Below are 24563 nucleotides of genomic sequence, written 5' to 3' on the forward strand. Positions count from 1 at the left end.
TGTTAACGCACTGCTGCCGAACTGTAACTTCAGTGTCTGTAACACGACTTTCAGATCCAAGCCAACCTTGCTGCTGGGCGAGCGCTTCTCTTAACGATTACGGTACATTCAGTTTGCGTGTAAATCCAATGTTGCTATACATCCAGTTGTTGGCGATTAGCGGCATGCATGACTGTACGTTTTCATGTAAGTTGCCTGTCATGTCTAAGTGGAATCTAAAATCAATAAAAACAGAATTAAAAAAAAAAAAAAAAGTTTACCTAGAATCCGTACAGGAATAATCAGGACACGGAGTGGGGCGGAGGCGTAAAGGGATAGCCAAAGCTTAGTTTACACGCAGGCGCTCCTCAAAGCGTACATTCCATTCTCGATCACTAAGAATTCCCATCAAGCAACAGATGATGAACCATTATGGATCAGCAGTGCCCATTGGTACAGAGGGGACCACGCCACTATCCTGTACAGTAGATGTTTACCACATACAGGCAGTGACTTCTCTAGAAGAGTCGCCTACGCTTTCCTTTGTTCCAGGGAGGAGGCAGAGAGGAAACTGCAGCAGCTCTTTCAAAAGAGGGTCAAAAGCATGTACCTGTTCCGGAGGTCTCAAACTGAGGAAAATGTTTAGTAAAACGGACAGGGGCTACTGGCCTTAAAGAAAACAGCCTCCAATGAAAGGCATGAGCGCTAGAAACGGGTGCCGGAAGTGCTGCAGCACCTACAATATAACCCTTCTGGAGTCCAAAAGGTGAACATGCAATAAAGTGGCCATTATAGTTTGTTTTTCTCTGGTCATATTTGGTGTGTATTCACAGAATTCAAAGGGCTAGCGAATTGCTGCTTCTTCTTTTAAAGGGGTGCTTGGTTTCTACTTTCCTTTCTCTGTGAATACTTTTCTAATGTGAACCAACAATCTTGCAGGAGTACAGAGTGTGAAACGAAAGGCTTTCATATGTCAAGTCAAAGAAAGGCTGTCAGATGCCAAGGGAAGGTTGCCAAACATTTCCTAACACCCGACAAACGTTAAATACCTGTAAATGAACTTTACAAATAATACAGTTATATTAAAAAAAATCCTCATCAAGACAAGAACAAATGAAGCACACTCATTTTTAGTAATTCTGAAATGTGATGACTAGATTTTAATAGGATCAAAATAATTCGCCACTTTACTTGTGAGATGAACATATGATAAAGATTTGCTCAAACGTAATTTGTACACATTATTATTTGAGCCCCATATACTTTAGTCAGTAAAACTGCATGTCTGATGCAAACGGAGTGGCGATTTCAATGGTAAATGATCACAGTGTGCAACCACACCATACTTTAGTCACAGGTTGGTGACTGTGTACCCCATAAGGCACCACTGGACACATTCGACACCCTTAGCACTTGCTGAAAGGGGGAGCGGATCAATTCCTACACTTCTTTGTGTGATGCTTGGATCTTTCACAATCCCTAGGACTTCAGTGATGTAACGCTGACGACAGCACCCCCAATCTGAAAATTGTTTCAGCACCACTAATGAAACTTTTTGTAGTAATTTTACACCAGAGCCCCCGTAAGCAACATAATGAACTTTATTTCATAAACAAAAGTAACATTGTTTCAGTGCAAAAATGGATCCTTTGAGTCAGAGGGCTTCTAGTAAAGTTTGAGATGACCACCCACCTCCACTTTCAGGAAGCCTTGTCTATTTCCAACATTAAAATCTATCTGTGCTTACGACATTAGGAAAGAATCATTTCTGCTTTGTGCGCAGTTGGCTGAATACAGCCAGAAAGGTTTCTAGTTCAACCTGCCAAATGGGTGAAAAAGAACAATGTGGGGAAGCAGGAGGCCACAGATAAGACAAAAAGGTGCAACTACGTCCGCAGCGTTCCTCCTGCAGCTAACGCTGCATGATGACCAGAATCCCATTGCTGAGAGGTAAACACAGCCTGTATTCCTCTTATTTACATGAGTTGGTACAGCAGGACAATAATAAGTGTTGATATTTCATCACTCTCTTTCCCTTAGCTCCTGCTGTGCATTAGCCCAGTACCCACAATACACATAAGTTAGAGTGGAATTAAAACTTGCCTGATTTAAATTGACTGACAAAAGAAATATGTAAAATTATATAGTATTTTAACAATTACTACAAGACAGACGTGATCAACCACCCTCCATTCTTAAGTAAGTTTCTTCTCAATATGCTTAAGACGTCAACACGCGCAAGCAGGTAACATGTGAGAGCTCAAACAGACGTAAGTCATGGCGGACTACAATGCAGCCAGGTACACGCCACCATGTGCAGTGCAGCCTACTGCTCGAGGTACTGTTGTTCTAGGGTGCAAAATACTGGCCTGGAGGTTGCTCTCTTTCATTCCTAACAACCTAGTGGAGAAACTTATAAGATGAAATCTAGTTTTGAAACGTTTCTCTTCTTTTGCAAGGTTTATAACAGCAACACTGTGGAGACCTTGAAGCTAGTAATATTGTAACATATACCCAACGGATTTAGTGAGAAATGGAACTGTTAATTTATTTTTGTGAAAAGTAAAACCAATTTCATCACCGCAGGATCCTTTGCGTACTTGATATTGGCACCACTATTTAGTAGCTGCAGGTCTAATTAAATCTACGCTACCAGTGATTATTTATGACCTATGAGTACACCCAGGATATACTTGTACACTGAAGCCCAATCAGAAGAAGGAGAAAAACCTTTTCAGAATTTCCAAGCAAAAGAGTTGGTCACAGATTGTCCCAGCCAACAGCATGGCATCCTAAATGCCCTTTCAACACAGCTCGGTACACACAGCGCTGATTCAGCAGTGGCCTGCTTGTGTACCAGACTTTTTTTCATAGAGGTCTATTTCCATAAAATAGCAGAGGTAAATGCAATTAACAGCAGAATCCTTCACTACTGACAACTGCTTGTGGTTGGGAAGTTCTTCCATTTTGGTTGCTTCACCAATCGTACTGTGTAATGAAGCAAAGCCCCAATTCCAACAATTGCCTTCATACTGCCACGCCATATCCCAAACTTTAGGCAGTAACAACCAACACCGAGCATACCGAAGGGCAATCTCAACAACGGAGTGAAGAATTGTCACAGCTATACAGTCCACTTTAGACATCTGTGAAAGCAAGAGGACAAAAGGAGATCAGTGATTGGATAACAGTGACAGACGGTCAAAATCACATGGTACCACTATCTATCTAAGTTCCATTTCCCAGCACCCTGTAATAGGAGAGTAAAACAAAGAAAGGAACACAGATTAACAATATTTACCTTGGAAATTGAAAGTTTAGCAATACATTTGACATTTGAGAGGAATTTGAGATCTAAAAGGAATTGCCAATGCCTACAAAGGAGAGTAAAAATAAAACAATGTGGAGAGGACAATGTATCTTGGCAGAATGATGTTTCTTACTATAACTAAGAAGATACAACTATATCTTTTACCGTGCTCATCATTAGAAGTGGCTAACATTTCCCAGTGTAAACACAGGAATAGCATACTCGGACTATTCCCAGACACAATATATTCCATAGCAACCTTGCTTCCACCAGGAGGGGTTTTAGTCTAATAAATCAACAATATTTACAACCTTTTAACAGACAATTAAAACATTGCAACAATACACTATTACATTTATTTTAAGCTTTGCACGTGCGTTAAAGATGTTATTTAGCAGTTTTAAAAGGATTGGCATAGTTAGTGAAAGAGGATAAAAAGTAACTGCTTCTGGAACTCGCCAAAAGGTGGTGTTATTTGAAAACGGATATTCTTTTCAATATGGTGTAAACTTATTTTAAACTTACTTATAGGTATATGTGCTCCTGTAAATGGTATCCACATATTCCTAACAGTATTTATGTAAAAAATGTGTGCACACGGTACGAGATGATAAACACAATCAGTTGCAACCTTCAAAAATACAAACAATGGTGTTGGAATACATAGGAGAACAGCTTCTTTTTGTTAGCCATAATTAACCTTTATTAAAAACATCTCAATTTAAGAGGGTTAGGGATAGACTGTAGGATATCCGATTGTGTTGATTATATTGGTTGAAGAGACAGTATCCTATACCAGGAACCTCTCTCCCCCCTTCCTTGTCATAGAATTGTATTCTGCGATTAGATGTAGGTATCTAGCTGTCTCTTTCCTACATAGGTTGGACACTGAATTTGACCAGTTCAGTCAGTCAGTCAATAGTCTTTATTCGGTCATAACAATGGCCATAAAAAAAAAAAGATTTAAAATACATTATACAATATTAAGAAAACACCACGCATCAATTAGCACAAATTTAAAAACACCATAAAATTTAATTTGCGTATACATTTAGCAAGTGATATATAATTGCTTTTTGAGCACCCATGGAGACTAACATGTGTCAGGGCTAAAAAGAATGAAATATTCTTATGAAGCATACCAGCGCCTCAGTTTTATTGCAGACAAGATATAGTGGAGGACAGAGAAGCAAACTGTAGGAATTTTAAAGCATTTTAATAAGATCAGCCCTACTTACTTGGTGCGATGTAAAGTGCTTGTTCTTTAAAAGTGGTAGTAAGAAACATCTTCTCAAGCTGCTTTATAGAATGCAAAACAGCATAAAGTGCACTGTCATTTGGGGAAAAGAGTTATTGCAAGGGCTGCCTGGAAGGGATTCAAACCAGAAGCCGGAGTGCGGAAAAACAGCCAGATAATGAATTGGATGTAACCTGGACCTCGTGAGGAAAAACCTGTGTTCTGGTTGTCTCCCCAGGTTAGATACTGCTCTATCCTAGGCGTTGTGAAAATTGGCAAATAGTTGAGAACTGAAGCTAAATGGATTGATCTTGCAATTCTAATCGCTTCATTCATTCTGAGAACTTTTTCCTCAACTATGGCCTTAGCCTGGGGACCAATACTATCTGGAAAAAACAAAAAAAATAGGCCAGGCCAATATCATTAACGCTTTTCCTGACGAATGATAACCAGTGGATAGAGGATCTATTGTCCAACTTCAGGCAATCGCTCAGAAAATCTCTAAAAAAGCTAGCATGTGGGGTACACCATATTTTAACCCAGAGTAAAAGTGGGGTCATTTTAACTTTGTCTTCCGAATAGCCCATACCTAATTCACTGCAGGAGATAAAGCTTTGGGTCGATTTAGGGATGGACAGTATCCAGCAGAGGAACTTCTTTTCGAAGGCCTGCATTCTCGCTGGCGCTTCATGACCACATAGGCTAGCTCCATGTGTTCCCACTCCCAGACATTTGGAATTATATAGCTGGGTCATCTCTTTTATCTGCCCAATTTGTCTGCGGATCTAAAAATAAACCAGTTATAGAAGGCAGTAATACCAGGGCCTGATTTGCAAAAATTATAAGTGTGGTGGCCCTGTTATTTCATAGTAGCTCACATCTGGCACTGCTGTATGCTGGGGTTGCTGAATCCCAGGGATGTATTGTCTTGGTTCCACTTCATGCCTCTTTCTTTCACCACCTTACACTTTCTGTTTCTTCATCTCACTCTAAGGGGTGCTTTTTATCCAACCCTTCTCCCTGTGTCACAGTAGTCACTGTTTCCCTTTCTTCTTTTTCCTCTTCGTGCAATTCCATTTCTTGCTCCGGGTCAAATGTAATGATAAAAAAAATCCTGGTTCCCCAAAAAATGACTGCTAGTGCCTACCGCTAGAAGCTATTGGAACATATAGCAATAAAACGTAGATTATTCAAGTACACACGTTTTACTCCCTGGGTATCCTCCTTGAAAACAGCACTTGGGGCACCTTATTACTTTCGAAAAGACATGGGTCGGTCATGGATTTCAGCACCAAGACTGGCAGGAAACCAATAAAGGCCCGGCTTCACATCCATAAAACCAAATGTGCATCTGCCACATGTTATGGTAGTGATATTTTGGGGGTATTGGGATTGGAGTTATTCAGGTTGAAGAGAACAAGTTTGCCAAGAGCCTGCAAAGTTCTTCAACTCAGGTTGTTCATGAGGAGTTGGACCTCAAAAATATCTCAACACTATCAAACTTAGGCCATTGTTACACTAGATCTCTATTTGGCACAAGAGTGAGTCAACCCTGAAAAGACTGATTATCACTCAGCCAGGGAATCGCTCCCTAGATAATCTGGGAGCGATTCCCTAGCTGAGTTATATCAAGTCCGAACTCACAGCTTTGGGTCACCCCAGTTTGTTTGCCTGTCCTGAAAGAATTGTCAAAGTAGAGTATGCATGGGTCGAACTGAATTTTTAACTCACATTACTGTTGTCTGGGAAGGAACTGAATTAAAGAAATCTGCTGTTCGTGCCCATTGTCTGACCAAAAATGTTCACTTAATTGAGCCGTATTTGACATGGGTCAGCTTCTAACCGGGTTCCGAATGTAGCTTTTCTTGCCATTAATGAAGTTCCATAAGGACTCAGAGTGCCCCTAGTTCTTGTGACTATGACAACATTTCGGCAACAGCAAGGCATCTTAAATGCCCATTCAACACAGCTCGGTACACACAGCGCTGATTCAGCAGTGACGTGATTGTGTACTAGACTTGTTTTCACAGAGGTCCGTTTACACATTCTGTTTTGTACTTTTTATACTTTTCCTAGGAGAAAATGTTTAATACCAAACCTGAAGGCTCTAAAATGTAATCAACTAAAGACTGCCATGCTGCTTCTTATTATGCTTAGAGTTGTCCTAACTTGTGCGAATGTAGGGTTCTTTCTAAGCATCATTATCATGCTTGGCCTTAACTCAGGCTTTGTTTGGGTGGGCTATCTGAGCTTTTTACTTGTTGTAATTTGTCTGCATTTTTTATAGGAAAGATCAATATGTTACCCAGGTTGATTAGCTGTTCACTAATGCTCATCGCACTATGGCCATGCTCCTTGTCTCTTTTTCCTTCTTCGGTCTAGGACTTCTAACGTTGCTGATAACTCTTTGTAACTCGGATTGAAGAGACATCTGTTTCCCAAGCTGAAAGACTGTTTCCCCATCTTTATTGCACTTCTTCTTTTTCTCCTACCCTCGCTGAATATTTTATAATATAATGTGATTTATTGATTGTTTTATTTGATTTTAAGCATCTTTTATGTCGACCGATTTTAACCAAATAAAGAATTCTACTACTACTATTGGCACATAATAAACATTGGTTGTTACTCTTTCGATCACTTGTGATGGGTGAAATAGCCCTGGCATAAATGCCCAGATGTACAAAGCCAATAACCATCACAAAGTCTGCAAGTCACTAAATTACAAGGTTAAATGGCTTTTAATATGTACTAAACCCATTTTGTTAATCTTTTACATATTACCAAATTGCAAAATGGGCTTATAAAGGCATAACGAATCGCTATTTGGAAGGGGCGAGTTTAGGTCATTCCTTCTAAATAGCAATTTGTTAAAGTATGTGTCAGTATTTTGTGTGTCCCACCTTGAAGTGGTAACATATTCTCAAAAGAAAAAGGGATCCCCCAGAACTCCTTACCTTTGTAAATGTAAAAAAAAAAAAAAGAGGTTTGTTGAGGAGTAGGCACTGGTCAAAAGGTGCCACTGCCAACTCCCAGCAAGCTTATATTTTAATTTTTGTTTTAAACCAGACCCAATTATTTTAAGGAAAATTGGCTGGATGCCAAAAACAGGTTTACATGGGATCACAGACAAAGTGATCTATGCTGATGGATAGTGATGAGGTAGATCAGAATGCAACTAACTAATTTATCTTACACCTATGATCTTCAAGAATGGCCACCAAGAAAACCTACAATGGGTAGGGTGGGGTGGGGCCTCAGGTAAATGTAGCAATTGCTTATGTTAAAGAAGCACTAGCCATTTTAAAGGATTTCTCCCCCTGGTGGCAGTGCTGATATTTATTTGGTGGAAGCAACCCAACTAGCCCACCCCCCCCCCTTTGTGGTGTCAGAACTCAGAAAGGTTATTGCATGGAATTTCCTGACTGCAAAGTTATGAGGAGCTTCATATTAATCTCTACCCACTTGGCTTAATCTGAAGGAAGCCAACATTTCTCCTCTACTGACATGAAAGCCATGATGACGGCCTGTATCTTTGTTCATTTCGTTTTTTTAGACATTTTGGTGAGGTCCTTTTCTTTATTTGTCCTCTTTTGTTTCAATGATCCTTATTTAATCTCTGTTTTGGTTTCTCCAATATTGTTTTAGTAAAAGAAGCTGATCAGCCATATGTACATTTTACACTGCTTCTGAACTGGGATGGAATGTATCATTGCTTTTTGCGACAAGGTACCCAACTGCAACGTTGCAACCAGATTGGGAAGGTGGCTGCAAAAGTCCCATGGGATGGCACTTATTAAAATAAAGAAAACACTTGTAACAACAACCAAAATTTCAAGCAAAAATGCAGTTACCTCAAGTTCAGACATACTCTTTTTCCCAGTGGATAGTTTCTAAAATCAGCTACTGCCCACTTTCAATGTTATCTTTTATGCATTGGAACTGAAGGAGCCTCGAACACAAGGAAATTATGTTCTCCTCACCTGGTTTCCTGATGTGTTCCTAAGCACTTGACACAACAATATCGAGCTCCACAGGACACGCAGGTGTAGGTGGATGGAAAGCCACAGACGGCACAGAAATGACGCTGTGGGAACTTGGATGGCGGTGCACAGGCTGTCAGGTAGTTGGGTCCCTCGGTTGAACTCAGGTTCTGCACAGAAACCAAGGTGGAATTTCATACATTAAGTTATTTTACTACATTAAAAGAGGTTTATAAATTCACCATTTGAAAACTGTCATAGGAAGATTTAAGAAAAATGCCTTGGAAAGACGGTGACGCATAAGACAAAGAGCAGGACTTGGCTCACACCAGGCTTAGGCAAGCACTGGTATAGTGTGGGTGTAGTGTCTACACTCAGGACTTGTCCATCTGGTATAACAGATGTAAATGGTAAATGACAGCGGGAAGCCCTGTGCCTGGTGCTGGGATAAATGCATTGCTGGAAGAGTCTTTGTGAGTGCGCCTGGGTTTTTAGATTTAATGTTGTGGTGGTTGCTCCAGCATAAGTAAAGGTCATTGGTATTTTACAGGGCATACTGTGGTATGATTCTTTACTAGCCATGGGACACATATCAGCAACAGTTGGAGGCTTTTTAAGGGTAGTAACAGTACGTAGAAAGTGTTTAAGTTGTGTGCTCCGACAGTGCAATCGCTACTGTATTCGGGTTCAGATATACAAGGGTATCAGTTCCAAACTCTCGATTTAAAAATACATGCATACGGACAATGGATAGTGTATGGTATTTTCAATTTATTACCAGCACAGATAGTTTTCGGGGCCCCTAGTGAGGCACCCTCAGCTTAAATACAATATTTACCTGCTCCTCAAGAAGTGCTTGGAAATTCTTCCGGAACCTCAACTTGAAATGGTCGCCTCTGGTTTTCTTCTTCTTTTTTCCTGAAAGTTGAACTAATAATGATTATGTAAAAAAGAAAAAAAAAAAGAAAAATTACAACTTTGGGCGTGGCAATGTGGATACCCCAGGTAGGTCGAGGGAAATTTAAAAGCACACTGGTCTATTGCAGACTGGTTCAACAAATTAAGCTACCTTTTTGTGAGGAGAGCATGTGATATCATGATCTGACCACGATAGTAGACAGAAGCACTCGACACACACTTGGGGTACCTAATGCAGTGAAAGAGGAATATCAATTATTTGAAAAATCTCTGACCGCTCTGTTATTTGAGTACAAACGTTTTGCTTTTAAACTGATCACTGGTGGAACAGGTTGTAGGTGAAACTTTAAACTTACATCTAGAAAACGCCCAGCCTGATTTCGATGTGAATGCCAATGTAAAACCCTCCACTTCTTTGCAGTTACATTAAATCTGTCATTGTTGGGGTTATCAAAGATGGAACTACCGCTGAATGATTTAATGCTGACAGTTGTAGTTAGGCTGCCAGTAATTCCACCTGTGTGAATAATGCCAACAGAAATCCTACAAATAGCAGATTTATAGAATCAGCCTGGAATCATCTGGTTTTACTTTACCACAAATCTCTAAATCAGAGCCTAAGGTGGCACACAGCAAGCAGATTAGAGAGAGTCCTGATGACCATAAGGCAGCATGGTTTAAACCACGAGAATTGAGATCAAAAGCTCCAGGATTTCAGCAAAGTTACTCTGGGTCATGAAGGTAGAGGAGAAAATGAGTGAAAAAAAAATAAACTACTGAGGTGCAAGGAATGGCATTCAGGAAAGAAAGAGTACCAATAAACTTGAGGACAAAGTATGGGCCTGCAGTGTCTTGGAAGGGACATGGAAATAGGTATAGAGGGAAAGAGAGGGATAGAAATAGAACGAAACCGCTGAAACTGCCTCTGATGGACAAGATGGGAAAAAGAAGGAGAAAACGAACAGAAAAAATAAGAAATATGCATAATGGAGTGATAGCAAGAAGTAACACATGGTAAAGCTGCAAACTACATTTGACAAACACAGGCAGGCTACAGGTACAAATAAGTCAGAATCCTACTGATCCTTACAAGAACTAATATTCAAACTGACCAACTAAGCAGATCTTACCCTAATAAAGGAATCCAGGTTCCATGACTACTTATGGTTTTGCGAAAATTGCATCTATGAAACACTCCCCTCAAATTTACATTTTTTGAAAAACGTAAATGCCACTGATATACTATACTGGTAGTGTTTCTGCAGAATTACCGGAGGGTGGCTCATCTCTCCGCTAGCCTTTCAGAGACATCCGCATGACAAGTGATGAACTCTTCTCCACAACGTTTATCCCTTCATAAGCACCAGTCTGTCTGTCAAGTTCCCACATTTTTCCACAAGCAAGCCTGATTCTAGAGTGCCTCTCAAACCTCACCTGTCTCAGGGTCGTCATCAAATTGGGGCAGGCGCTTCATCTGTGGCAGGTTGGCATGGGGGTCATCCTGGAAGTTGTCTTTCTCTAGTGCCTCGAGTTGGCGGTTGACCCGCCGCTGACGGGTAGCAGAGTCTAGGACCCTCCTTTGAGATGGGTCTGAAGACCGTGCTGAGGAAACAAATTCAAACATGAAAAAATTCACTCCTGAAAACTTGGAAAATGCATAAGTATTAGGAAACATTGAGAACAAAATATTGGTCCAGGAAAAGGCACGTGAAGTGACTGTCACACTGACTCCAGACTTCTTCTACCCCTGTCAGATTATTTTCGCCCTAAACCAGTAAGAACGAAACAATTCTTTAGGATAGTAGCAAATGGGAACAACTGCAGAGCTTCATAAAGTGAACATACTGCGTGCCTTATATTAAAAACCTTGGAATGTCTCACCACTACTAGACCGCCTGACCCTAGGATGGCACCTGGGCATAATTAATCATGCCTCAAACACATTCCCCATCCGGCCTACCCATCAAGATATGGAATCTGTGTACCTACCTATGACCAGGGAGGCCTAGCTTTTTGACCGATGCCCGATGGAGCTACCTGATAGCTAAACAGGAGATGGGCAGTGAACTACCCCTTCAGCCATCACCTACCCAGCTGGTCTTTGGACAGAACTTACTTCGTCTCTCCGTTGTATTCTCCCTCTTACCCCTTTTACTCCACCCCTTTTTCCTCTACGCTCCATTTATCCCTCCTCTTTGCTCTGTAATTGTTTTCCCGTAGAGGCCTAGCTGTTTGGCTGATGCCCAGTGGAGCTACCTGATAGCTAAAGAGGAGATGGGCTGTGGACTTCCCCCTCGGCCGTCACCTACCCAGCCGGACTTGGGGCAGACTCTCCTTCGTCTCTCCATACTATCTACCTCCTACCCCTTACCCCACTCCATTTATTTCGTCTTCTACACTCTTGAAATGTTTTTCGAGTAACTGGTGTAACATGTAACTGATGTAATTTAGTAATTTCTGTGGAACCTTATGTAAAACGTTCTGATACCTCCGGGTCTAGCCAGCGCTATATAAAACTCTCAATATAAATAAAAAATAAAATAAATAACTCTAAAGACAAAAACTGGAATACATTCTAACTAAAACTAATCGTCTGCCACCTCCTCAATATAACCTTCAAACACAGGCTTCTTTGACCAAAAGAGCTCTCCTAAACTTACCAACTCCCTTGCCAGTTTCAAAATCTCATGCCATGAGCAACATCATGTGCAGAACACATGATCACACCATGGACTCTAATGTTTAATAGAATTTAATTAGTTATCTAGTTGGGTCATCCTCACAAGCCTCCCCCAAATACTGCTTTTTGGTGAATATCCACTGTTAGGTTCCAATGTCCTATATCTATATGTAGCAACTTCTCTATATCTTTTCTGTTGGAGATTCCCGGGAAAATAAATAAATGCAAGACAAATAAACGAAGTAAACACATTTACTCTTCTGTGCGTCCACTATGTGGTGGAAATGTGAACGTGTAGGTAGGTGTAGCTTAGAGACAAGGCTGAGAATTTTCAGCCCTGACTGAGGGTCAGTGAAATCAATAAAATACAATACTGCTTTAATTAAATTACTGAGCATAGCAGTTTTGCCAAAATGTGCTTGCATTATTTCTTTAATATATTCTTGTAATAATCAATCATTTTTTTGTCTAAATTATGGGATATGTAACTTATAGAAATGATGTAATGTTTGAAAATGTTCTGGTCAAGGCAGTGTTGGGTCCTCATCTAGGGCTCTGGGCTCCTGGTAGCCTTATATATTCAAATGTCGCTACATATTTGGGTAGCTTTAGCTCACATAACCAGATTTGCAACTTTTGTTATTCATTCAGTTTTCTTAAAAGTCTCTGAATTTTGCTTCAAAATGCCAAAAAAGTCCCTCTTGCTTTACACTGGGCACAGTGGAAAAGGACAAGAATGTTATCATATACACGATCCACTGTTGCATTGCTAATATATCCTGCCTTTTTCCAATTTGCTCATCTGTCATTCTATGGCTTCTTATCCTGTATTCAGTCATTACTTAGCAGTGTTTCGTGTTGTTATTCCAAGTATTATACAATGCTATGACACCTGTTTAATAAAGTGTTAAATATCATATTGTGTTGTGTGATTATTTGATTTTCCAATTGTTTTTAAATAAGTTCATTCACTTTCTTTAACCCAATGAATGTAACCTTTATGTCGTTTTAGGTGTTCTTTTCAGAGTAGGTCGCCGCACTTTCCTAACAATTAAGAAAAAACTGAAACCCTAATTTCACAAATAGGTTCATAGGCTGCATTTTGGATGTGTCATTGTAAAATGTGCACATTAGTCTTTGCTGGAGGGATTTTGTATCTTGTCTGAAGTTTCACGGGGCACTAGAAATTATGCTGAGTCAGGTGTACCTCACTGTATGTTCCAGGTGCGCATCTTCGAAACAGAAACCGTGTAGGTTGTTATGTTTTTTAAAGAGCATTATTTTCTATTTGCTTTAGTTTATACTGCCCAAAAATGTGCAGGAAGTCCAGGCTTTTGCTTCAAATATTCTTTAGTAGGCGAAAGAAATACTTAAAACATCACTAGCATGAAATGTATCTACATTTTTCCCAGTCTACCCCTCAGGAACATGTATGATGATTTTCTCGTGGCAGGTATCCCTTGAACAAAAAGGCACACAGATACTTTCTGGGGTGATAAGACGCTCTACAAATCCTGCTGATACGATAGGATATGTGAGGGCGGTTTTTATGTGTTTTGTTCAGCTCTTGCTTGTGCTCAGAGACTATTTATTTTGGGAGTGTATGTGTTGGAACTGGCCCTTTTTGCAGGGTTATCCCCAAACGTTTTGCTTCCTCTTCCCTTATTTTTCCTGACCCGTGGCTGTTGGCAATAGGACTCTGGGCACTTTACCACTGCTGATCAGTGCTAAAGTGCATATGCTCTCTGTGTAAATTGTTATTATGATTGGTTATCCATGATTGGCATATTTGTGTCACCAAGAAGTCACTAGTAAAGTGCACTGAGTGTGCCAGGGCTGGTGATAACAAATGCTACCAGTGGGCCTGTAGCACTGATTGTGCCACCCACATGAGTAGCCCTAAAATGGTGTCTCAGGCCTGCCACTGCAGTGCATGTGTGCAGTCTGTGAACTGCCATGACCTCCGGGTCAGTGTCCCCACTGGCCAGGCTAACCCTTCCCTTTCTGTACACATTGGGCACCCCTATGGAAGGCCCAAGGTACCCCCTTGGGCAGGGTGCAGTGTATTTGAAAGGTAGAGCATGTACTTGTGCAGGTGACATGCTCTAGTATTGAATTACAGCCATTTTCGTTTTTCACTATTGTAAGGCTATCTTCCCCCCATTGGCTATCATGGGGGATGCTGGCTACAGTGGCTACCAGCATATCTTCCCATAGGAGCAAGATAGGACATAAAAGTCTGGTATCCCTGAACTCAGAATTTAATAACACATATTTTAGAAAAGGTTGTTTTTAAATCCTGTGTTTGAAAACAGCACTTTTAGAAAGTTGCTGTTCTCTTGTCTGACCTTTCTGTGTGCCTTGGCCTGTTTGTGAATTGACTGTCTGGTTTGTGAGTGACAGGGGCTGGGTAGCTCCCAGAGTCTGAGTGGGCCATCCCTGGGCTGAATTGCTCCATCTGCATCTAGAGTGATGGGAAGGGATAGCACCTGGGCCTGAATAGGGATGTGTCTGCCGTCCACAATGCTGGCTCCACCTCCTGCTGGGCGACTGACGACCCTGCCCCTCTCTCTGAGAGAAAAGGAGAGACCAGGAAAACAAAGTGCTCAAGGAACACCCAGAACTGGTTCAGACCGGGCTCAGAGCCCTCCTGCACAAAGGGATCAAAGACTTTTAGGGGTATAAGTACAGGACCCCTGACTACAGAAAATTATATCATCCTGGAATCAAGAAGGAACCTCTGCCAAGGAGAAAGCTGGAAGACTGAAGAAGGAAGACTGTCCTGCTGTTGCTTTGCTGGACTGACCGGCAGTTGCTTTGCTGCCAAGGAGAGGGGAAGGACTTTGCTTTGTGCTGTGTCCAGTTGCTTGAAGGAATCTCCAAGGGCCTGAGAAGAGCTGGCTCCCTGTTTTTGAAGTCCCAGGAACAAAAGGACTTCACCCCCAGCTTCCCTGAACTCTGCTGAGAGAGTTCTGTCCTTCCTAGAGTGCTTGAGCCAGTTGTGGTGCCTCTGGAAGTTGTACCTGTGCTGGGAAGCTGGAAACCAAGATTTGAGAGACTTTGCTTCAGAAAAGTTATTGCATCGCTCGCTTGCGGAGCGCATCCCCGACAGTGCGAAGAAATTCCCGCCGCTACGGAGGTCGAGATCGTCGCAGCGCCTGTTGCCCGTGCCAGAGACGTTGCATCCTTTGTTTGTGGGATGCACCAGACTGGTGCGGGAAGATTACCATCGCTGCGAGTGTCGTCGCAGAGCCTGTCGGCTTGCTTTCGGACCGCATCACGTCGCTGCGAGTGTCGTCGCAGAAGCCATCGCATCGAGAAGCTGCGAGAGGAAGATCACCGCTGGTCCGCGCATCGTAGGCCCCGGAGATCGTCGCAACTCCAAAGATCATCGCATCGTGCCTTTGCGGCTGAAAACTTCCTACGGAACCTATGCACGGGAATTTATACAAGTCATCGCCTTCCTCCCCATACAGACCGGATTCGTCGCAACACGCCTGCTGCTGCAGCGGGGTTGTCGCATCACCTCCCCAGGGTCTCAGGAGCAACGCATCGCTTGTTTTCCATCGCACCAGCTTCTGCTTTGGAACTTTGTCGCATTTAAAAGGTACTGTTGGCAAAACGTGACACAACTGTGAACTTTTCACGCAACTGTGGATTATTTTATCGCAACCTTAAGAACTCTTTTGCAACCATATTCTTGAACTGTGTATGTTGGATTTTTGTCGTTTTGGTCTTGTGTAGTTTAGATTAAATACCTTTATTTTTCTAAACTGTTGTGGAGTCAGTTTGTGGTGTTTTCACTGTGTTACTGTGAGTGTTGGTACAAATACTTTACACGTTGCCTTTGATAAGCCTTGACGGCTTGTGCCAAGCTGCCAAGGGGGTGACCAGGGGTTATCTCAGAGGGTTTCCTCCTTACCCTGATTAGAAGCAAGGGTCCCTATTTGGAACGTGGTACCTACCCCTTCCAACTAGAGACCCCAGTTCTAACAGCATGAAAGCTGAATTAATAGAACAGACAACATGGCTTGTGTTTTAATCCATCCTATCTTTACTCTTAACACTACCGTGTTTCGCAGTACCTGGAGTCAGGGATACAGGTGCACATTAGGGAGATACCACATGATGGATTTAGCGGAAAGTGTGTAGGAGCCTGGATTAGTTTATTCTTTTGCGGAGAGAGATGTTGATCAAGCTTGGAAGTAAATCATTGGACCTGTATTTTACCTCTCAACCACTGACTTTCTTTAACTCAAGTTAATCTTTTCCTTGTTTATGTGCAGAGACATGCTAGGTGCTGGGCAGGGCCGTTTGGTGCTTAAATCGTGCCACGGGCAAAACCAAATTTGAACCCCTCTTACCTATTCTCCCATAGTCCCCCCATCATCTTTTTTAAACGTAGGTTATAATAACCATCACTAAAATACATAACCTAATAGTGGAAAGATAGCAAAGGTCCAAGGGTTTCAAGGCTTTGGACAACACTTAATTAAGTATGGTTAGTTGGTGGGCGGAGGCACACTCGAAGCTCTGGACCTCTTGGGCTTCAGGTTAGAAAGACAGGTTAGGAAAGTTGTGAGTGTGGTCTCCACATAGAAATAGTTCAATTAGCCAGGATTAATATCCGTTTTTTTCGGCACGTAGTATGGAGGACAGAGACATTTCTGTTTGCAGAAAGTTTCTTTATTTTAATTCACACAGCAAAGACAGCCGACACGTGTTTCGCCCCCTCTTGGCGATTTGCGCCGGGGCTTTCTCAAGGCTAGATAGGATAAGTCTCATAGAAAATCCAATTCAAGGTGAGTACAGTGTCCAATATATAAAATATAAGTCTTCAATAGTAAAATATTTCTTATTTGGGCTGATGCCCCCGTTCCTATAGTCCTCCCGGCATGGTCGTTCCTAGGTCATTGCCTCCCGTGAGGCAAATCGCCAAGAGGGGGCGAAACACGTGTCGGCTGTCTTTGCTGTGTGAATTAAAATAAAGAAACTCTTTCTGCAAACAGAAATGTCTCTGTCCTCCATACTACGTGCCGAAAAAAACGGATATTAATCCTGGCTAATTGAACTATTTCTATGTGGAGACCACACTCACAACTTTCCTAACATAACCTAATAGTGCTACTTCTGTGCTATGCTTTGTGTTGGAATGAGAAATGCCGGTGTCTGACACTCTTGTGCGTTATACACATTATGTTTGCCTAGTGTCACAACGCCCTCCTGAGAGTAACTGTGTGCTTCTACAAAAATGACTCATTAATGACTAACATATTAAATGCTTCTGTTCTAGTCCATACTACTAACTTTATCAGAATATCCATAGCAGAGGATGTCGTAGAGCGAGCCACAGGGAGAAAAGGGGCAATGTTGCTACTGACCTTCCCTTCCCTTCTCCCTAATCTTCCTCCTTCCAGCTGATGATGATTATCTTAGCGGGGAGGGGGTAGGGCCTTTTTTGTTTAAAGGTCGGGTCCTGGCTGAGTCACTCAGTAGTGACTGGCCTATGAACACAAATTTGCGCACAATCGTTCACCCAAAACACCTATTCTGATGGTAAATTGGTAGTGAGAGGTCACGCGGGTGAGAAAGGGAAGGGGAGAAAGGCAATTCTAAGGAGATTCACGAAGATTCGTAGAAAAGAGGAACAGGCACTGAAAGCCTGAAATATAAAAATAAAACAACATTTTGTACCTGGTTCCGCTCATAGGGCGTCCCGCTAACTCTAGGTGACCTGGGCCCTGCTCAACCATACCCAACGCGAGGTGGTCAACACTACAAACTTGAAGACATTCAAAAAGTGCTTTGCAGTGTCTAGAATTGTGAGATATTGGAGTTAAAACGTAGGGTCTAATTATGAGGCAGGCCACAGGCTTACAGGCAGTAGCCTTGTAGCGTGACAGCTAACAGGCGTGTGTTAACGCGATGTTCAAGGATCAATAATTCTCCTTGATGGGGAACCCAGTAGAATCATGCATAGGAAATATTTGCATGTTAAAATTGAAGTCGTTTATTAAATTACATGTTTTAACCTTTTCTGCAATGATTGGAATGAAGAAAGTAAGGCCACAACAGCGTTGAGCTTGTTTTAATAAAGGAAACTAAGCGTGTTCCTCAGTGCTGAAACATAACAATGCCCCACTTTGATGCCAAAGCCGGTTCCTCTATTCCAGGTGGATTTTGAAAAGATCTGGTCATAACATTGGATGAGTATGGAACCCATGCATGCACAATATAAAACTGATGAGGATTAACTCTGAACAGAGTCATTGTTTTTAGGTCGAGCCTTTACCATTCCGCAGGAATGGGAAATGGGGAGAATTCAAGTCGGCTATTTTCTCGTCAAACCAAAGGGCTTTCAGCCCGCGGTTTTCATGCAGTGCCCGTCAACATGCACGCGCATCGCATGCAAGCCCAGCCCAGTCCTCCCCTCATTCACGCCCACCCACCAGGCTCTCCCGCCCCCATCAGGCTCCTCTCCCAATCCGCATGCAAGCCCAGCCCAGTCCTCCCCTCATTCACGCCCACCCACCAGGCTCTCCAGCCCCCATCAGGCTTCTCTCCCAATCCGCATGCAAGCCCCTCCCACACCTCCCCTCTCTCTCCACGCAATCACAGGCATGCACTTCAGTTCCGCCTCCCCCTCCCACACCAGCACCTCCCCTCTCTCTCCACGCAATCACAGCCATGCACTTCAGTTCCGCCCTGAGAGCATGGTATGGCAACATTCGTCGTAGCAGAAGGGCAGTGACAGAGCCGGAGACCTCGCAGCTTGTGGCGGTCCGTCCCTGGTTCAATTTTTCCTCAGTCTTCCCCACTTTTTCTCTCTCGTGATGTCTGTTGTTTTCTTCGTCGTGCTCTCCTCCCTCCTTTTCTCCAATCATGTATTTGTTCTTCCGGTATCTCTCAGCCTCCCCGCGCGCCCTCCCTCCCTACCTCCAAACAGCAGGCTTCAGTCACAGAGGGCAGATCTCACTTTCTCACCCATGCACGTTCACAGAACATTCAATTATGGCTTTTTCCCCACAGCCTCACCCCCTCCCCCGCTCCTGATCATCGCAGACTCCCACCAACCCCCCCCCCCCCCCCCCGTCATCCACATCCTCGCGTTGCAGCTCTCTCGTCCCGGGCTGCTCGCCCTCTCCTTCGGTCCTTGCAGACCCCCTTACTGTCCGCCACATCCCCTCATCCCGCCCACCACAGAACTCCGCCGTTTCTTCATGGACCCTTCAAAACACCAGATGCCATCGCACTATAACCCTAGGAAACTACCCAGCTCCCCCTCTAACTACCCAGACTCTGTGAGGAACAGAGACCACAGAGCCCCCACATTACGTTGAATTCGGACCGTTTACACCATGTTAATTGCACTCCCGCCCCCATCCGGCTTCCCTTCGGCCTCTCTCCAGGCCATGTTCCCTCCCCTGCCAGAGTCCACCCCGCCCCTAATTTATCTCTCACATCAAAGCCCCCAGGACCCCCTCCCCCGCTCCTGATCATCGCAGACTCCCACCAACCCCCCCCCCCCCGCATCCACATCCTCGCGTTGCAGCTCTCTCGTCCCGGGCTGCTCGCCCTCTCCTTCGGTCCTTGCAGACCCCCTTACTGTCCGCCACATCCCCTCATCCCGACCACCACACAACTCCGCCGTTTCTTCATGGACCCTTCAAAACACCAGATGCCATCGCACTATAACCCTAGGAAACTACCCAGCTCCCCCTCTAACTACCCAGACTCAGTCATAACCCTTCCCCTCAGCCCTCGCTCACCCCCGCAAGACCTCCAGCTCACGGCGCCCCCCCTGCAGACTCCTGCAGTATATTAAAACCACAGCCATGCACTTCAGTTCCGCCCTGAGAGCATGGTATGGCAACATTCGTCGTAGCAGAAGGGCAGTGACAGAGCCGGAGACCTCGCAGCTTGTGGCGGTCCGTCCCTGGTTCAATTATTCCTCAGTCTTCCCCACTTTTTCTCTCTCGTGATGTCTGTTGTTTTCTTCGTCGTGCTCTCCTCCCTCCTTTTCTCCAATCATGTATTTGTTCTTCCGGTATCTCTCAGCCTCCCCGCGCGCCCTCCCTCCCTACCTCCAAACAGCAGGCTTCAGTCACAGAGGGCAGATCTCACTTTCTCACCCATGCACGTTCACAGAACATTCAATTATGGCTTTTTCCCCACAGCCTCACCCCCTCCCCCGCTCCTGATCATCGCAGACTCCCACCAACCCCCCCCCCCCCCCCCGTCATCCACATCCTCGCGTTGCAGCTCTCTCGTCCCGGGCTGCTCGCCCTCTCCTTCGGTCCTTGCAGACCCCCTTACTGTCCGCCACATCCCCTCATCCCGCCCACCACAGAACTCCGCCGTTTCTTCATGGACCCTTCAAAACACCAGATGCCATCGCACTATAACCCTAGGAAACTACCCAGCTTCCCCTCTAACTACCCAGACTCTGTGAGGAACAGAGACCACAGAGCCCCCACATTACGTTGAATTCGGACCGTTTACACCATGTTAATTGCACTCCCGCCCCCATCCGGCTTCCCTTCGGCCTCTCTCCAGGCCATGTTCCCTCCCCTGCCAGAGTCCACCCCGCCCATAATTTATCTCTCACATCAAAGCCCCCAGGACCCCCTCCCCCGCTCCTGATCATCGCAGACTCCCACCAACCCCCCCCCCCCCCCGCATCCACATCCTCGCGTTGCAGCTCTCTCGTCCCGGGCTGCTCGCCCTCTCCTTCGGTCCTTGCAGACCCCCTTACTGTCCGCCACATCCCCTCATCCCGACCACCACAGAACTCCGCCGTTTCTTCATGGACCCTTCAAAACACCAGATGCCATCGCACTATAACCCTAGGAAACTACCTAGCTCCCCCTCTAACTACCCAGACTCAGTCATAACCCTTCCCCTCAGCCCTCGCTCACCCCCGCAAGACCTCCAGCTCACGGCGCCCCCCCTGCAGACTCCTGCAGTATCTTAAAACCACAGCCATGCACTTCAGTTCCGCCCTGAGAGCATGGTATGGCAACATTCGTCGTAGCAGAAGGGCAGTGACAGAGCCGGAGACCTCGCAGCTTGTGGCTGTCCGTCCCTAGTTCAATTTTTCCTCAGTCTTCCCCACTTTCTCTTCTCTCGTGATGTCTGTTGTTTTCTTCGTCGTGCTCTCCTCCCTCCTTTTCTCCAATCATGTATTTGTTCTTCCGGTATCTCTCAGCCTCCCCGCGCGCCCTCCCTCCCTACCTCCAAACAGCAGGCTTCAGTCACAGAGGGCAGATCTCACTTTCTCACCCATGCACGTTCACAGAACATTCAATTATGGCTTTTTCCCCACAGCCTCACGCCCTCCCCCGCTCCTGATCATCGCAGACTCCCACCAACCCCCCCCCCTCGTCATCCACATCCTCGCCTTGCAGCTCTCTCGTCCCGGGCTGCTCGCCCTCTCCTTCGGTCCTTGCAGACCCCCTTACTGTCCGCCACATCCCCTCATCCCGCCCACCACAGAACTCCGCCGTTTCTTCATGGACCCTTCAAAACACCAGATGCCATCGCACTATAACCCTAGGAAACTACCCAGCTCCCCCTCTAACTACCCAGACTCTGTGAGGAACAGAGACCACAGAGCCCCCACATTACGTTGAATTCGGACCGTTTACACCATGTTAATTGCACACCCGCCCCCATCCGGCTTCCCTTCGGCCTCTCTCCAGGCCATGTTCCCTCCCCTGCCAGAGTCCACCCCGCCCCTAATTTATCTCTCACATCAAAGCCCCCAGGACCCCCCTCCCCCGCTCCTGATCATCGCAGACTCCCACCAACCCCCCCCCCCCCCGGCATCCACATCCTCGCGTTGCAGCTCTCTCGTCCCGGGCTGCTCGCCCTCTCCTCCGGTCCTTGCAGACCCCCTTACTGTCCGCCACATCCCCTCATCCCGACCACCACAGAACTCCGCCGTTTCTTCATGGACCCTTCAAAACACCAGATGCCATCGCACTATAACCCTAGGAAACTACCCAGCTCCCCCTCTAACTACCCAGACTCAGTCATAACCCTTCCCCTCAGCCCTCGCTCACCCCCGCAAGACCTCCAGCTCACGGCGCCCCCCCTGCAGACTCCTGCAGTATCTTAAAACCCCCCTCCGCGCATCAAGGAACACTACGTTTCATTGCCAATACTACACCTGCCGTAGAGCCGATTCATTGTAAATAGAATGTTCCTCCCGCACTGGCGGTGCTCCTAATAACGATGCTATCTTATTTGACAAATATTTAATAAAAACAGTTTTCTTCCCAATACACTAATATTTAGTGTAAATTTAGTCCGCCGGTGAGTCAGCCCGGATCGGCTGCCCTCCCCCCACCTGTGTGTCTCAGGGACACCACCACACTACTCAGGGACACCACCGCACCACTCAGGGACACCACCGCACCACTCGGGGACACCACCACACCACTCGGGGACACCACCACACCACTCGGGGACACCACCACACCACTCGGGGACACCACCACACCACTCGGGGACACCACCACACCACTCGGGGACACCACCACATCACTGATGTACAACACAAAATCAATCAGGGATACCACCACACCACTCAGGGACACCACCACACCACTCTGGGACACCACCTCATCACTCACGGACACCACCTCATCACTCACGGACACCACCTCATCACTCACGGGCACCACCTCATCACTCACGGACACCACCACATCACTTTAATACACCACCACATCACTGAGCACCATAACAGCATCACTCAGCACCACAACAGCACTGTCCTTGCTGGCTAACAACAAGCATTCCCATAGCCAATAGGACTCGCATTAGGAAAGTGTAAGCTATTGGCTTTGTAAATAGCAATGCCATTAATTTATATATTTTCAATGCAAACACATATTAAAAAAAATAATTGTCATTTACAATACCAATAGCTCACACTTTCCTAATGCGAGACCTATTGGCAACGCCAGTGCTTGTTTACCTTGAGGTTCTGAGTGATATTATGGATAGCTCGGGCTACACTCTCATTGCCTATTTCTTGTCACTCACTCAGAAGCCAACGGTTAAAAATATCCGTTATTTACAGTAACCCGTCTAAAATTCTATACATTAACTTTAAACTCTGTTGTGCATGGTGTTTTTAATCAATTAAACAGGTAGTAATTAAATGTCGATGCGTTTTTATTACCCTATTCCGTTGTTTAAATGGTGAAATGTATTAGGCAAGTATATTTATAAGTAATCAGTGCGATGACGTGTTACATTTTTTTTTTAACCAGCAGTAAAACAAAACCGACTCTATTCACAACCTGCTATCCAAATTGGCAACCATCGCTATGGGCTCCAGATCCATTCTATCACCCGCCTCCAAAAACACATTTGTCACCAGACCCCAGCTACAAGGCTCCAAGTCCACAGTCCTCTGTTCCCATTAACAGCCCCTTTCCGCCATTTGAGCCCATCCACGCCCGTTTTCCAACCAACCGTCCCTGTCCGCATTCACAACACCCTTTCTTCCCTCGCCCATGTTTCCGCAGAGAGCCCACTCACCTGAACTCTTCCTGTCCCCCATGCCGGCTCTGTTTACAGCCGAAAGAGAAACTAGGCGCATGCGCTTTGGAGAAGATTGCAGCCTCCACTCCAACAACAAGCCCAAAGTCTTGTAAAGAAAAACCCCTAAACACGTCCCGCCTAGATAAGGACAACTAGCGACTACTAAAACACAGAGAAAGACGAGTTCTAAATTACCCATGGAGAGATAGAGAGATGTGGGGCTTTTGTCTTTTCTGTTGCTAATCACTGGTCTGTTTTGCAGTGGGAAGCGTTCTCTGAAGTCCACAGGGACAGATACAAAGCCAGACTAAACAGGTGAAGTCCAAAACAGCCCTATTCACCACTGTAAACGAGGGCCCTCATATGGCTGCCAAGTTTCAGATTTCTTATGTGTGACATTCCATCCATGCTTCATGTGTGAAACTATGTGTGAAACTTAATTGTGATTAGTACCATGCAAAAAAATCCCTGTAAAGATACATATCAGAAATTTCCTCAGTTGGTGCTTTTTGGTCAAATTTACTACAGTATGCGTGTACAGACTCTGGCATCAGGAAAAGCAGACAGCTTTGGCAGTGCTTCATCTGATTTTTTTTGGTTTATGGGTATGGGTGGATGATGCTAGAGTTCATGCCAAAAGAAGTCAAGACCCAATATTGTAGTTGTCACGTGCCTCACAAGTGGCTACACCCAAGAGCCACTGGTTATGTCAGAATAATTTAGGCTTGGAGAGAGTGCTGTGGTTTTATTTGGTATTTCATAATGCAATCTATTAATGCTATATGTTGACGGAAATCATGCTACCACTTAGTGCACTGAAGTTGTGTTGGTGCGTTGTATGTGCTGCTTAGGTATAGGCCGCATAAGTTTGAAAACGACTGTGAGAAGCTGGCCTGGTAT

General features: G+C 44.8%; 1 protein-coding gene across 2 annotated transcripts; it reads right to left on the reverse strand.

The window, feature by feature from the left end:
• Positions 1-1106: 1106 nt before the first annotated feature.
• Positions 1107-23738, reverse strand: ZNHIT1 (zinc finger HIT-type containing 1). Of its 2 annotated transcripts, none has more exons than XM_086946044.1 (5): positions 23661-23738; positions 10862-11029; positions 9348-9427; positions 8510-8679; positions 1107-3125 (listed from the first exon to the last, which is right to left on the reverse strand). In XM_086946044.1, exons 1-5 carry the CDS (start codon positions 23719-23721, stop codon positions 3104-3106), a joined length of 501 nt encoding a protein of 166 aa, XP_086802170.1. In that variant the 5' UTR covers positions 23722-23738; the 3' UTR covers positions 1107-3103. The 2 variants fall into 2 exon arrangements, with proteins under 2 accessions (XP_086802170.1, XP_086802169.1); XM_086946043.1 differs by having other exon boundaries at positions 9348-9439; positions 23661-23736.
• Positions 23739-24563: the final 825 nt, after the last annotated feature.

Source organism: Lissotriton vulgaris, chromosome 12, assembly GCF_964263255.1.
Source record: "Lissotriton vulgaris chromosome 12, aLisVul1.2, whole genome shotgun sequence".
Lineage (NCBI taxonomy): Eukaryota > Metazoa > Chordata > Amphibia > Caudata > Salamandridae > Lissotriton > Lissotriton vulgaris.